The 13968-nt window shown below is 37.1% G+C and overlaps 1 protein-coding gene across 6 annotated transcripts in view; it reads right to left on the bottom strand.

Moving 5' to 3' along the window:
* Positions 1 to 13968, bottom strand: part of CAPS2 (calcyphosine 2) — a 111614-nt gene that overhangs the window by 5436 nt on the left and 92210 nt on the right. For all 6 annotated transcript variants that reach the window (XM_053586058.1, XM_053586061.1, XM_053586056.1 and 3 more), the window contains 5 exons: positions 8866 to 8984; positions 7433 to 7509; positions 5712 to 5866; positions 2353 to 2472; positions 5 to 101 (listed from right to left, as the gene is read on the bottom strand). In XM_053586058.1, the coding sequence (XP_053442033.1) occupies positions 5 to 101; positions 2353 to 2472; positions 5712 to 5866; positions 7433 to 7509; positions 8866 to 8984 (568 nt within the window). The remainder of the gene's footprint in view (positions 1 to 4; positions 102 to 2352; positions 2473 to 5711; positions 5867 to 7432; positions 7510 to 8865; positions 8985 to 13968) is intronic.

The following is a 13968-nucleotide window of genomic DNA, read 5'->3' as shown; positions in this document are numbered from 1 at the left end:
TTACCTGAAAGTACTTTGGAATGCTTCTTTGCACAATAACATTTTCTTATGACTATCAAAGGCACGCTTCCAGTTTTGTTGAAGTCTAGTTTCATAAAGGCCTAAACAGAGAAATGTTATTTCATTAACAATATCATTAGAAATGAGAACCAGTTTTCTATTTCTCAGTAGGTTATTTCTTTTTTTTTTTTTTCCAGTAGGTCATTTCTTGAGCTATAAACACAACAGTCGAAAAATACTGACTGGCATATGAAAGAAGCATCATAAATACAGCAGAAAAGACACTGAAGCAAGTTATTAGGGAACTTGTAGGCAAGTAGAAAGTCCCACCCTTTCTAGCATCTTTAAGAGAATCACCCAGCCCCTGTTTCCCTGGCTGCCCTCTTCAAACTGAAGAGCTGAGTGAAAGACGTCTCAGGTAACTCCTACGTCTAGGATTTATAGGAAATGACAAGCAGTCATACAAATTGCCGGGAGGACTATTTTAACTCAAAAAAATGAGCTCGTAAATATTTCATTGCTAAAATAATGAGAAAGTGAAATACTTTTTAAATGAGCCTTGTTGCTCTAGCTCTTAAAACTTAACACTACCTTTTGAAGTAAGTTATTGCTCCTCTAATACAGTGCGGTTCTGAGTATCACAAAATATTTCACTGGGAAGAAAATCAGGTACTTAGAAACATACAATCTACCCAAAGTAACATCCTCCATCTGCAAAAGAGTCTATGAAACCAGTAGAAAAACACACACACACAGAGGAAAGAATTTAATTAAATTCAATTGGCAGGGGAAGGAGGAGGAGGGACAGGGAAGGGGGGTGGATTGGTAAACTCTTGCTTAATGTGCATAACGTAAAGCTACACAGTACACCCCCTTGGTGAGGAGCTCAGCTACAACTTTGACTTTGCCTGACAATCGCAAACAATGAAACTAATCATTCGTACCCTCATATTAATCTGAAATAAAAATAAAAAAAGATAACCACAAAAAAAGAAGAGTCAAAATTAGAATCAAGTTTGTTTATTCACAATATTGAGTTCATGGAGATGAGGTACCAGTTGTAGAATAAACTGTGTTCCCCTAAAATTCGTATGTTGAATCCTAACTCCTCGGCCCTCAGAATATGACACTACTTGGAAAATGGGCCATACAAGAGGTGTAAAGCTAAAGTGGGCTCATTAGTGTGCGCTGTCCTCCAGTACGACCAGTGTCCTCATAGGAGGAGAGGGGGACACCAACCACATAGACTAAGGGGAGACCACGCGGGACCCCTGAAAAGGTGGCCGCCCGGCAAGCCAGGGAGGAAGGGCCTCAAAAGAATCCAAACCTGTTGGCACCTGGTGTTTGGACTTCTAGCCTTTAGAGCTATGAAAAAATAGATTTCTGCTGTTTAAGTTACCCAGTCTGTGAGATTTTGTTTTGACAGCCCAGGCGAACTAATACAATCCTTTATAACCCTTCCTTTGCTCTCTATTCCCTATACCACGATTTATGAAAGAGACGAACCCCCAGTTTCTAGTCCTGATGCTCAAACCTGTCACCAGAACATGTAATTACAAATAAGTACAAATCTATAAATATTATGTGGTAATATTTTTAAGGTTTGTATAATGTTTCTTGACCACTAAAGGTAGAGGCTTTGATTTTTTTAGTTGAGATTTAAACTTGATATAATTATTTATACTACTGTATACAGGATATCTTTGTTTCACCATTAGCTATCTATATATTTCATATTAAGCACATATGCAAAAGAAAAGAGAACTACATTGTTCAAAGGTATACTCTAAAAATGGCTACCAGAACCCTACTAATATGTAGTTTCCTATAAAAATGAGGGCTCCTGTGTTTAACTCCAATTTATTAATAAAATGATCATTTTAACCTTTTTTAATATTTAGCATGCATATTATAAAAACCAGAGAAGTATTTTTTAGTGTTCATTCTAAAATAAAATATACTGGGCACTGACACTAAGAATTTTATATCTATTATCTCCTTTCAATCTTTATACTAACTCGATGAGATAGGAACTAAAAGCTCAGAAGTATTTGACAATGCACATAGCGTGTAGCTAGGAATTTATGGAACTAGTAATTTGCTAACCAAGATTTGATTTCAAATTTTCCTTTCCTTTTATAGTATTTTTCCAAAACATATGCATAGGCTATTTTGCTTTATTTTGGGTAGAAATGCACGCATATGTGCTTCTTTTGTGTTTTACTGAACCCAACAAACGTTACCAGTAAATAGATTTAAAACTTTTTAAAGGATAACTCATTACAGATTTAAAATAATCAACCTAACAATCTAGTAAAAGTAGCAATTTGAAAGGTTACTTAACAGAATTACCTTTCGAACAAATGATTTCCTGTATTCATTCATTTCACCAAAAAGGACACGTTTGAATTCTCCGTAATCAACTTTGCTGTTACCGTGGACATTCAGAATTAACCATAGAGACTCAAAATCCTAGAAATAATAAGAGATCACCGTTACATTTTTAAGTCAAGAAAATCATCATAGTCATATTTTGTTACATCTTTCGTCACCCTAGATAAGACAGTTCATATAACAAGAAAATTCAAAATGTTCCATATAAACCCAATCAAAGCCATGAAGAAGGCTGTTTTAAGAGAACTCTGTGGTGAACAGTTCTATAAATTTAGGACCCATTTAGAAGTGACAAGAGGTCCCAAATTCATCTTTTTAAGTTTTATTTTATTTTTTCAAATTTAATTTTATTATTTTAATTGTTTTTTATTAAATCACAATTTTATACATTGATGCATTTATGGGGTTCAGGGTACTGCTTCAATATACAATGTGAAATGCTTACATTGAACTAAGTAACACATCCATCACAATTATACTCATTTCTTAATAGTTTTGAAATGTACCATTGCATCATACACATTAGGTGAGGTCCCCCCAAATACCCTCTCTCCTCCCATAATCCTCCTCCCTTCCTCTCTCTCTCCTCTTCCCTTCTACTTTCTGGACTATGGTTATGTTTTGCCATTCATATGAGTGTGTAGGTGATTATATATTGATTTCACAGTAGTATTGAATACATTGGATACTTTTTTTTTCCATTCTTGAGATACTTTACTAAGAAGAATATGTTCCAGCTCCATCCAGGTAAACATAAAAGATGTGAAGTCTCCATCTTTTTATGGCTGCATAGTATTCCATGGTGTACATATAGCACAATTTGTTTATTTACAAAATACAATGTAATGTTTTAATACATGTATACATTGGGGAATGATCAAAACAGTCAAATTAATGTTATCTGTCAGCTTAACTATCATTCCTTTGAGGTGAGAACATTTAAAATCCTCTTTCAGAGCTACTTCAAAATATACATTATTATTAGCTGTAATCACCATCTGGTGCCAAGAGATCCCCAGAACTTATTCCACTGTCTAAAACACTTTGTACCCTTGGACCAATTTCTCTTCTTTCCCTGTATAACCCCTTCAGCACTCTGGTATCAAATCCATCATTTTGAGTTCTATTTCCTTCTATACAAATATGCATGCACACACACGTCAGGGAGGCCAAAAAACACCAAGCACGCTTTAAGAGACGTTATCTGTGCATTACTTTCAAAGTTGAATTGAATTACGGTAGCGATGTGCAGTATGACATTCACTCAAAAGAAGGTGTTCATCAAATGAATGCCACTGTCACCAAGAGACAGGCAGGGCAGTCAAAGAAAATGGCAGAAGCACCGTTGTCCTTTGAGGAGCACAAGACCATTCCGAAGTGGTATTTGAAATTCAAGCGTGTTGAGGAAGTACCAGAAGACAGTAAAGGCTGAGTATAGGGGCCTGAGAGGATGTGGTGAGCTGCGGAAAACCAGCCACACTGCAGCACTTTGGGGAGAAACTGAAACAGCTTAACCAGCGATACACGTGGATCCTCAGGGCAGTGCTGCTCAGCAGTGAACTGGTCACCACAGCTGGACATGTGCTGGCACTGATGGTGCCCCCTTTGAGCACCTCTGGCAATTGCAGAAGTCAAATGAGACTTGTGTTCCCCTTTTGTTATGGGTGTATACTGAGTATTACATTTGTAATACACTTTTGTCCTTTCTTAAAATGTGTATGCATTTTTGGCATCCTGTGTGTGTGTTTACCATTTACTCAGTTTTGAATATTTAATTATTTTTAATTTATTGTGATAATTCAAAAGTCACTTCAAATTTTGTAATGCCTTTTGTAGCACTATAATCACTCATTCTATTTCTGCCAATTTTATGCTTGAAAGTATAGTTCAAATGACTCTAATCTTATTTGTAAGTTACACTGAAAGATGTAATTTGAATATATCCCTTACGCCAGTTTCTTCGCTTTACTGTTACCCTTTCCTTTTTTGCCAACTGCACTATTTAATAAAAAGTTCTGTTCTCATCCTCAATGTTTCTGACAACAAAGAAATTACAGCATACGTTTTCTCAAACCTGGGTAAATGAGTGTGCAGTCAAGCTGGTAGCTTTAATGAGACTGTAAATAAAGCAGTCTCATTAAAGTACTAGCAAAGTTTTTGACAAATAATAAGTTTTCAAAAAACATTCTCTTCCAGGTCCCTCTAATTTTTTTCAAATAAAACTTTAATTAGAAAAACGAAATCTCAAGATGCCCTGCCTTCCCTCAATTCTCAAAAACCTGTGCATTATTTTCTATGATAATGCCCTATACATTGGGTAAAATATAAGACTCTGCACAGTTGAAGTGAAGATGAGTTTCACTTTTTTTTTTTTTTTTTTTGAGACAGAGTTTTACTTTGTCTTCCTTGGTAGAGTGTCAGGGTAACAGAGATCATAGCAACTTCAAACTCTTGGGCTCAAGCAATTTTCATGCCTCACCTTCCTGAGTAGCTGGGACTGGAGGTGCCTGCCACAATACCCAGCTACTTTTTTTTTTTTTTTTTTTTTTTTCAGAGATGGGGTCTCACTCTTGCTCAGGCTGGTCTTGGACTCCCAAAGTCAAGTAATCCACCTGCCTCAGCCTCCCAGAGTCCTTGGATTATAGGCATGAGCCACCGCACCCAGCTGAGTTTCACCTTTAAAATCATGGGTAATACGGGCAGAAGACAGATTTGCTCACCTAGTTTATGGAACGTTCTGTGGCAAGACTAAGCATTTGCAGTTCTGGGAGTAAGCCGTACTCCTTTTTTCTCCAAGCCTTCACATGTTCTTCCCCTTTCCGTGAAATCCCCATTGTCTGGTCCACTCTCCGCCTGCTCCTCCCCTTTTGTGTGGCTAATTCCTTCTCAGGTTCACAACTCAGCTTGATTGCACCTCCTCCAGGAATCCTTCCCCATAACCAGGCTTAGAATTAGGTAGCTCTCCCTTGTACTTGAAAAATATTCTCTGTTTCATACATATTTTGTTTTATATTCATTTGCCTTCAATTGTGAAGGTCTTGAGCATGCAGAGTATGTTGTCTCAGAGCTTAGCACAATGCGTAGTTATTAATATGTTATAACTATGTGCTAGAGGAATTTTGAAATATTAATATAATAAATACACGATAGAGGAATGTTGAAATTTTTGAAATCAACAAAACTTATTGCCTGATGGCTTAACGCTGATAACAGTGCGTAAAGGAGGAAGCAAATGAAATACTAAACTTTTCCATAGAAAAGTGAACAATGTCACCTAAAAATGTTATTTGCTACAAAGAATTTTCTGTGATACATACCTTTTCAGACACTTCTAAGTGAAATACTTTTAGAGCTTGCTGAAAATCTGCTTTATCTAAAAGTCCACTTCCTTCCTTGTCCAATTGTTTAAAGTATTTTCCCAATCCAGTCAAAATTCGAACTCCTCTTTTATGTAGTTTTTCTTTTAGCACATCTGCTCAACAAGGAGAGAAATGCAGGTGAACTGCTCATGTGCACAAACACACGATGCTACGGCTATCTCTTTTGTCGGAAAATTAAAGTTGATGTAACTATAGTAAGGGTATAGAAATTCACCTAAACCTTGTGTATGACTGACAAAAGACTTTGGAAAATAGAATGTTTTTAGTAAAGAGGATTAAATATAAAATTACATGTAAACATACCAGAACTATAGCACCACTGTGTGGTGAAAGTCTTATACTTTAAATATAGGCAAATAATGTTTCACTTTATAAGAGAATAACATAACCGTTTCAAATGAAATCTTAGTTTTTCTTGTCTGATTTCTTCTTTATCTAACCACCCCCACATGGCTAAACTCTTTCCCTGTCTATGGGGTTATCAACTGAACTCCAAAATTGATACCAGGAAAGTCACTCAAAAATTATCAGTTCAGCATTTTTTTAAAAAGTAGTTTGAAATCTTCAAATTGTAACTGGTATGCTAAATAGCATCAAGGCTTTGGAATGTTATTCTATACTTATTTATTTAAAGTAAATCCTCCTTCTAGAAACTCCTAAGAGGTTAAATGCTTACATCTCTAGTATTCTTCACTGTTATTTCACTTAATGCAGTTTGTACCATATTTACTTAAGAAAATAAGTCACTAAAGAAGTTATGAGCTATAACACTTTAGAGAAAAGAACAAACGTTCCTGGATTAAAGTGATGGAAGTCTGTGCAGCAGCAACAGCATTGAGAGTATTTGAGAGTTCAAACACAAGCCTTGGACAACCTTCAAACCTGTCTCTTGCCTTCTTACTATGATTTCCCTTATCTTTGAGAAATCAGGATTCATCAAAATTCATACATTTTATGTTAATTACTGTGATTACTTGTCACACAAGTAATACACCTGAAATCACATTCTCCATTCTAGACTATGAGATCCAAGAAAGGAATCAGAGCTTAGAATACTGCTGGGGTTATAAAACTGGACTCCAGAAACAACATTTGTAAAATGTTTCACCATCCAAAGCCGACATATATCTCATTTATTACCTACAACAACCCTGGAAAATAAATTAAAGAGGAATTATTATTCCCATTTTAGAGGTTAAGAAAGAGGTGTGAGGGATTTCTCTAAAATCACATGTCTATTGAATAGCAGAGTCCACACATAAATCTGTCCCCAAGTCCAGTACTTTTTAACTTTATGCCAGGCCACAGAAATCTCTTTAGAATATATGTATCATCCAATACATAAGACAAGAATTACATTACAAAAACCACTTTTATATTGTATACATTTCATTACTAGGTAATATTGGTATTACCTAGTAATGTCTAAAATTCTTAAGTTCATAATTCACGTAATACTAGTTATAATGAATAAATAAAATCAATAAATAAATAATATTTATTATTTTATTTTATTTTAAATACAGATATATATTTTTTAAAACAAGCAAAAAGAAAGTGCCACTGAGGAATATCTGGAAAATACTCTTTTACCGATTACAAAAAAAAAAAAAAGAAGAAGAAGAAATAGTTTAAAATTCAAACTACGTGACACATACCTTGAATGGCTTTGATGACCAGCCTATCGTTGGCTTCCTCACTGATTATACCATCTTCCTGTTCTACAGAAGCAGTTCTGCAACCGATATGTTCACAGTGATAAAAGTATGTATAATTTTACAATTCTGAATGTGGAAACACTCACTTCTCCTTTACTCCGGTCTTAAAGAAACTCTCAAAGTTGGAAGCATACTTAGAATTTAATCAAGCTAATTTGATACTCAAAGGATCAAATCAAGAGCTAAAATCCTTAAAATCTTGCAAGAACTATTTATAAACATAATCATTTTTTTTAGCTGTTTGAATGTTCTTTTAAACACTTAATAAAACTATTAAATTTAAAATAAGTTTTACCTTGCAAAGTATAAAATGTAAAATGCTATTTAAAAGAAATTGCCCCCTGCCAATGCCCACCAAATGCATTCAATTTCAGCATTATGGTAAATAACAAAGAAATACAGACCTTCTTACAGCCAATTTATGTAATATGACCTCTGATATGTATGTTTTATCACAAAAATATATTGCTATGATTTTAAAAATTCATTTTAAAGCACTTTTTTCTTTTAATCAAATAAAGCATTATTTTTTCACTATGTATTTTCATTATTCATAGCATTATTTTTTCACTATGCATTTTATTAATCAATGAATACTATAAACATATGGGGCTCAAGAATTTTTTTTTTTTTTTTTTTTTTTTGTAGAGACAGAGTCTCACTGTACCGCCCTCGGGTAGAGTGCCGTGGCGTCACACGGCTCACAGCAACCTCTAACTCTTGGGCTTACGCGATTCTCTTGCCTCAGCCTCCCGAGCAGCTGGGACTACAGGCGCCTGCCACAACGCCCGGCTATTTTTTTGTTGCAGTTTGGCCGGCGCCGGGTTTGAACCCGCCACCCTCGGCATATGGGGCCAGCACCCTACTCGCTGAGCCACAGGCATCACAATAACAATATGGGGAAAATTGTTATCATATTGTACCAATATCCTATCTTGTAAAATTACTTTGGTATTATATAGTAAAATAAAAACCTTAAAGCAAAGGCAAATTAATGAGGTTATCTTTAACACAAAATGAGAGCTTTAAAATCTTTAACTGATTGGGCGGTGCCTGTGGCTCAAAGGAGTAGGGCTCCAGCCCCATATGCCGGAGGTGGCGGGTTCAAACCCAGCCCTGGCCAAAAACTGCAAAAAAAAAAAAAAAAATCTTTAACTGATTATAACTGTTCCCATGTGTGGGAATGTATTTAAGTAAAATACAGCGCAGAAAATGGACACATATACATGTGCTTCACTTTTTAAAAAAAAATTAGACTTTTAGACATTTTTAAACCTTAACTAAAATCAAATGCTTTGTAGCAGAATCTTATTTTAAGAGAATAAAAATGAATGTTATTTACTTTCAAAATGCCAAATGTATACTTGACTTACTTGAAAGAATACAAAGCTGTTTGATCAATATTTGTGATCCGTAGTGTAAGCAATGTGTTTGCTTTAATGCTTTCTGGAAGGCTGGGATTATCAGAACTCAAAAATGTCAAGCTTGCACCCTGGAGACGTGAACAGATGAGTTATTTAAAGCTAGGAAGCATATAAGAAGTAAAATCCAACTACTACTTAGTTTAAAGTATGTTTGGAAGATACTGAGAAGCTGCACAGGCTTCATTCACCTAATACTACAGAAAAATAAAGGAACTAACCTCCCAGTCACTCTCTCAATTAGAGCAATGTTCTATTCAACAATATATGTGAATAAAAAATCCAGCAATATGAGAAATTCAGATATTTTTATAAGAATCAGAGGGGAGAAAGGTCAAATTAGTTCAATAAAAATAACGGCATTCCTACATACAGAAATAGAGCTATTGGCCCAACAGAAAGATGTATCACGAATTGATGAGCTGTGATTGATACATCATACTCTATCGAGTTCTTTGATGACAGAGATTATATGACTATAAAAACCTAATTTCAACCTAATAAAGCATCAAAGCTTCAGCAACAAAATTCCTACCAAAAAAATTTTTTTTTTCTAAGAGACAAAGTTTCACTTTGTCCACTGGGGCTACAATGTTATGATCACAGCTCACTGCAGTCTCAAACTCCTGGGCTTAAGCAATCCTCCTGCCTCAGCCTCCCAGGTAGCTGGGACTATAGGTGTGCACCACAACATCCAGCTAATCCTATCAAAAATTCTTAATCCAAACTTACAAAATTATCATTTTAATTTGTGACTTGTTTAAACATTACTAGTAATATTTAATGTTTAATTTAACATTAAAATAGTACACGGACAAATACAAACTTAAAATAGGGGTATAATTCTTCTTGTTGATTACAAGGAAAGAGATTTCCCTCTCTTCTTTTTTCTTAGAACATTTATTCTAGAATATTTGAAATTGTAGTTTAAGTACTGTCTCCTCTCTTTGAAATTTATACCTATAAGTTCTTCTGAAGATTAGGTAAGCCAGTTCTCTGCTTTACGATTCAGAAAAGTCTTACTCAAGGAACTGTGAGTGGCTCCTTGAAATGTAAAAGTCAAGTAGACAGCACCCCATCTCCCAGTTTCTGTGAGACAATAGGAACTTAACTTCCTTAGGCACCCTGCTCCGAGTGCAAAACCTGTTCCTGCCGCAAAGATATGAAAAGTTTGTTTTTCCTCTGGATAAAGCCGATTAACTAACACAAATAATACTCCAATCACCAGGTGAAGGTAGGATGAACTTTATATAACAAATGGGGCTGTAAGCCCTCTGACCTGAGGACTAATTGTTTATCACAAAAACATGGATTTGTAGGGGTGAAAAGGGGATGATTCCTTTCCTTCACAAAATAAAGCTCATAGACAACAACCTCTCTTATAACAAAAGACAGGTTTACAAGAGACAACATAACAAATTTATGTACATGCATAACATGGAGCCATATCAAAAACAGACAAAAATTCAAAGAAGTGAGTTTGGGGAAAAAAATGGTGAACTAGAAGCAGCTTCCCAACAGCCTCTCCTAGCAAAATTAGGGGAAAGTGCTGGCAGCGGCCACTGTTTGGATCACTCTGCACAGAACAGCACTGTGAAATCAGAGAATCGATGCAGGACACCGGGAGAAAAAAAAAAAAAAGGAAATGAACAAAAGAAACAGGTGCTGGAGAGACATGTGTTGCCAAAGTAGAGAGAGACAGCGTGCAGGGATCACTGGGTGATCTGGGCTGCCTAGGCCCATACCATACCCGGCAGCCCCCTGATGGGCTGGTCCAGGGCCCAACTTTAATTCTGCACAGAGTTATCTAACCAGACAAGGGGGCAGAGGGGAGCAGACAGCCACTGGGGCCCTCTAGTACCATTGGGTGCTCCACCCCTGCATGGACTAGGGAGGGAGAACAACTTCCCTAGGCTCCTCGGAACATATCCAAGGACTTGGAGCCAGACGAGTCCCCCTTGGAGCACAGGGGCATCTGAGGGGGGGAAGGGATGGGGACAGAGCTGGGAAGGCTACAACCTATCAGGAAACAGCAGGCCACCCCTCAGCTTAGGTGGGTCCCAGGAAGGGTGGGGAGACCTACATGACGCTGAGAACACAGGTACCCCCGTCAGCCGCACCTGCTGCAGCTTCCAAGTGGTCCTACAGCCCTGCAGTGCAGCCTGCCCCCGGCCAGCACGGACTCCGCCCTCCAGGCAAGGGCAGCCACGGGGCGAGCTCATCCCCCAGCTCTGCCATCAGGTTGTGTCAGCCCTGCCCCCTCCACGGACTCCATCAGGATTCCGGGTGCTGTTTGGACATTGTGTCTCTGTCCCAAAGCTCTGCCAAGACCTCCCCAACCTCAAATTCCTAGTGTGGCGCCAGCGGGATAAAGCAAGGTACTCAGAGAAGGAACTAGGAAAATCGTGTCCCTGCTGTGGTTACCGTTTGTGGTAGAGCGCCATCTAGTGACCGTCCTTAGTCAAGTACAGCAGGAAAATCCCCGGCCAGGATTTAGAGAGCCTAACTTTCAGCTCCAAGTTAAAAAGAAAACATAGATGAGGAGAAATCAGCTAAAGAACCCTGGCAACGTGAAAAAATAAGAACATAAAAATAAGAACACCCACGAGGAAACACAATGGAGCAACATCAGAAAATTCCAACCATAAATTATTGAAATGACAGAAATGGAATTCAGAATATGGATGGCAAATAAGATGAATAGAGTTAAAGAGAAAGTTGAAAAACAGCAATAAGAAACCAAAAAATTTTCAGGAAATAAACAAAACTAACAAAAAGTCATCAAAGGTCTTGACAAAATTAGGACAGATAAAGTGGAATTCAAAGAATTAAAAGAGGCATTCAGGGAATTACAAAACACAGTAGACAGTTTCAGCAACAGATTAAACCATGGAGAAGAGAGATTTTCAGAGCTTGAAGACAAGGCTCTCAAACTAACGCAGTCATTTAAAGAGGCAGAAAAGAAGAGAATAAAGGGAGAGCAATCTCTTACATTGATTTGGGACTATGGAAACATAAAAATACATTAATTACAGGTATCCCTGAGGGAGAAGAATCGAGTCTCAAAAGCATGGAATCTCTAGTCTAAGATACTATTGTAGAAAATTTCCCAAACATCACCAAAAATTCATACATCCAAATACCAGACAGACATTGAACTCTGGGAAGACTCAACATAAAATATCTGCAAGACACATTGTAATTTACCTGGCCAAAGTTGAAATGAAAGATAATATTCTACAAGCAGATAGGCATAGGCAACATCTGACCTACAAGAGCAAACTCATCACGTCATCAGCTGATTGATTCTTCAGTGGAAACTTTACAGGCAAGATGAGAGTGGGCCCTTATCTTCAACTTCCTTAAACAAAACAACTGTCAACCTGGCATTTTTTATCCTGTAAAACTAAGTTTCATATGTGATGGATAAAATAAATCTTCTCTTAACAATCAAACTTGGAGAAAATTTGCCACAACTACCCCTGTCCTGCAGGAAGTACTCAGACCCACATTACACATAGACCAGCACAATAAACTACCACCAGGGTAAAACTACCCAGAAACTAAAGGTCAAAGCCTAGCTACCACAATGGCTCAAGATAAAAACAAAACAATAGAACCCTGCACAACAGGAATAACACAAAGGCACCCACTTTTCAGTTCTCTCTATAAATGTGCATGGTTTGAACTCTCCACTGAACAGACATAAGCTGCCTGAGTGGATAAAAAAACACAAAAGCACAAGCCACTAATCTTTAGAAAATGGATCTAACCCCCAAGCACACATTCAGAGTCAGGGTGAAGAGATGGAAAACAATAGTCCATGCAGAGGGAAACGAAAATAAAGCAGAAATTGCAGCTATCATCATGGATGTCATTGACTGCAAAGCAAAAAAAGTAAAGAAAGATGAAAGGCATTATATATTGGTCAAGGTCATAATTCAACAAGAAGACATATCAATCCTCAATATTTATGCATCAAATTTAAGTGCACCCAGATTTACAATGCAAAATCCTACTTAATCTAGGGCAGCACCTGTGGTTCAAAGGAGTAGGACGCCAGCCCCATATGCCAGAGGTGGCGGGTTCAAACCTAGCCCCAGCCAAAAACTACAAAAAAAAAATCCTACTTGATCTAAACAAAATGATTAGCACCAACACTGTAATGGCTAGGGACTTCTACACTCCACTGATAGAACTGGACAGATCCTCCAAGCAGAAATTAAACAAAGAAACTCTGGGCTTAAACAATTGGGCCTAAAAGACATTTACAGAATACTACCCCAATATTATTGAATACATATTCTACTGGAGAGCCCACGGACTGCTCTCCAGTATCAATCACATCCTTGGCCATAGAACTTGTCTCAACAAATAAAAAAAAAAAATAGAAATTATACCATGCACCTCCTCAAGACCACTGTGGAAAAAAATTGAAATCAATTCCAACAGGACCACTCATACTCACCCAAAGTCTCAAAAACTAAACAACTTGTCACTAAATCTTACCTTAGAATTGTAAACAATGGAACCTAAGCATTTGTACCCTCATATTAATCTGAAATTTTAAAAAACAAAATAAAATAAATGATAGTTGAGTCAAGGAAGAGATAAAGAAGAAAATCAAAAAATTCTTGGAACTAAATGACAATGGGGCCAAAAGCTTTCAAAAGCTTGGGGGATACTGCCAAGGCAGTCCTAGAAGGAAAAGTCATTGCCTTAAATTCCCACATCCAAAAATCAAAAGGATCACAAATCAATAATCTAATGAATCATCTCAATGATGTCCCAATATATTTTAATTAATTCTTTAATAGAGGCTGCTTTTAAGTTCTGATTCATCTCTTGCTACCCCCCCCCCACCTTGAACTCTATGTACTCCAACCAGACTGAAATACTTCTTCAAATAAGCCATGTGACTTCTTGCTTATGTTCTTTTCCTGAGCTATCTCCCCAACCTGGAAGCCTTTCCCTAGCCTCTCCTATCTCTCTATCCCAGCCTAGCTAACTCCTCGTCAGGATTAGATGGCAATTTCTCCATGAACGCTCCTGGGA

This window comes from Nycticebus coucang, chromosome 3, assembly GCF_027406575.1.
Source record: "Nycticebus coucang isolate mNycCou1 chromosome 3, mNycCou1.pri, whole genome shotgun sequence".
In the NCBI taxonomy this organism is placed as follows: Eukaryota; Metazoa; Chordata; class Mammalia; order Primates; family Lorisidae; genus Nycticebus; species Nycticebus coucang.
This window is presented reverse-complemented; position numbering and strand designations above follow the sequence as displayed.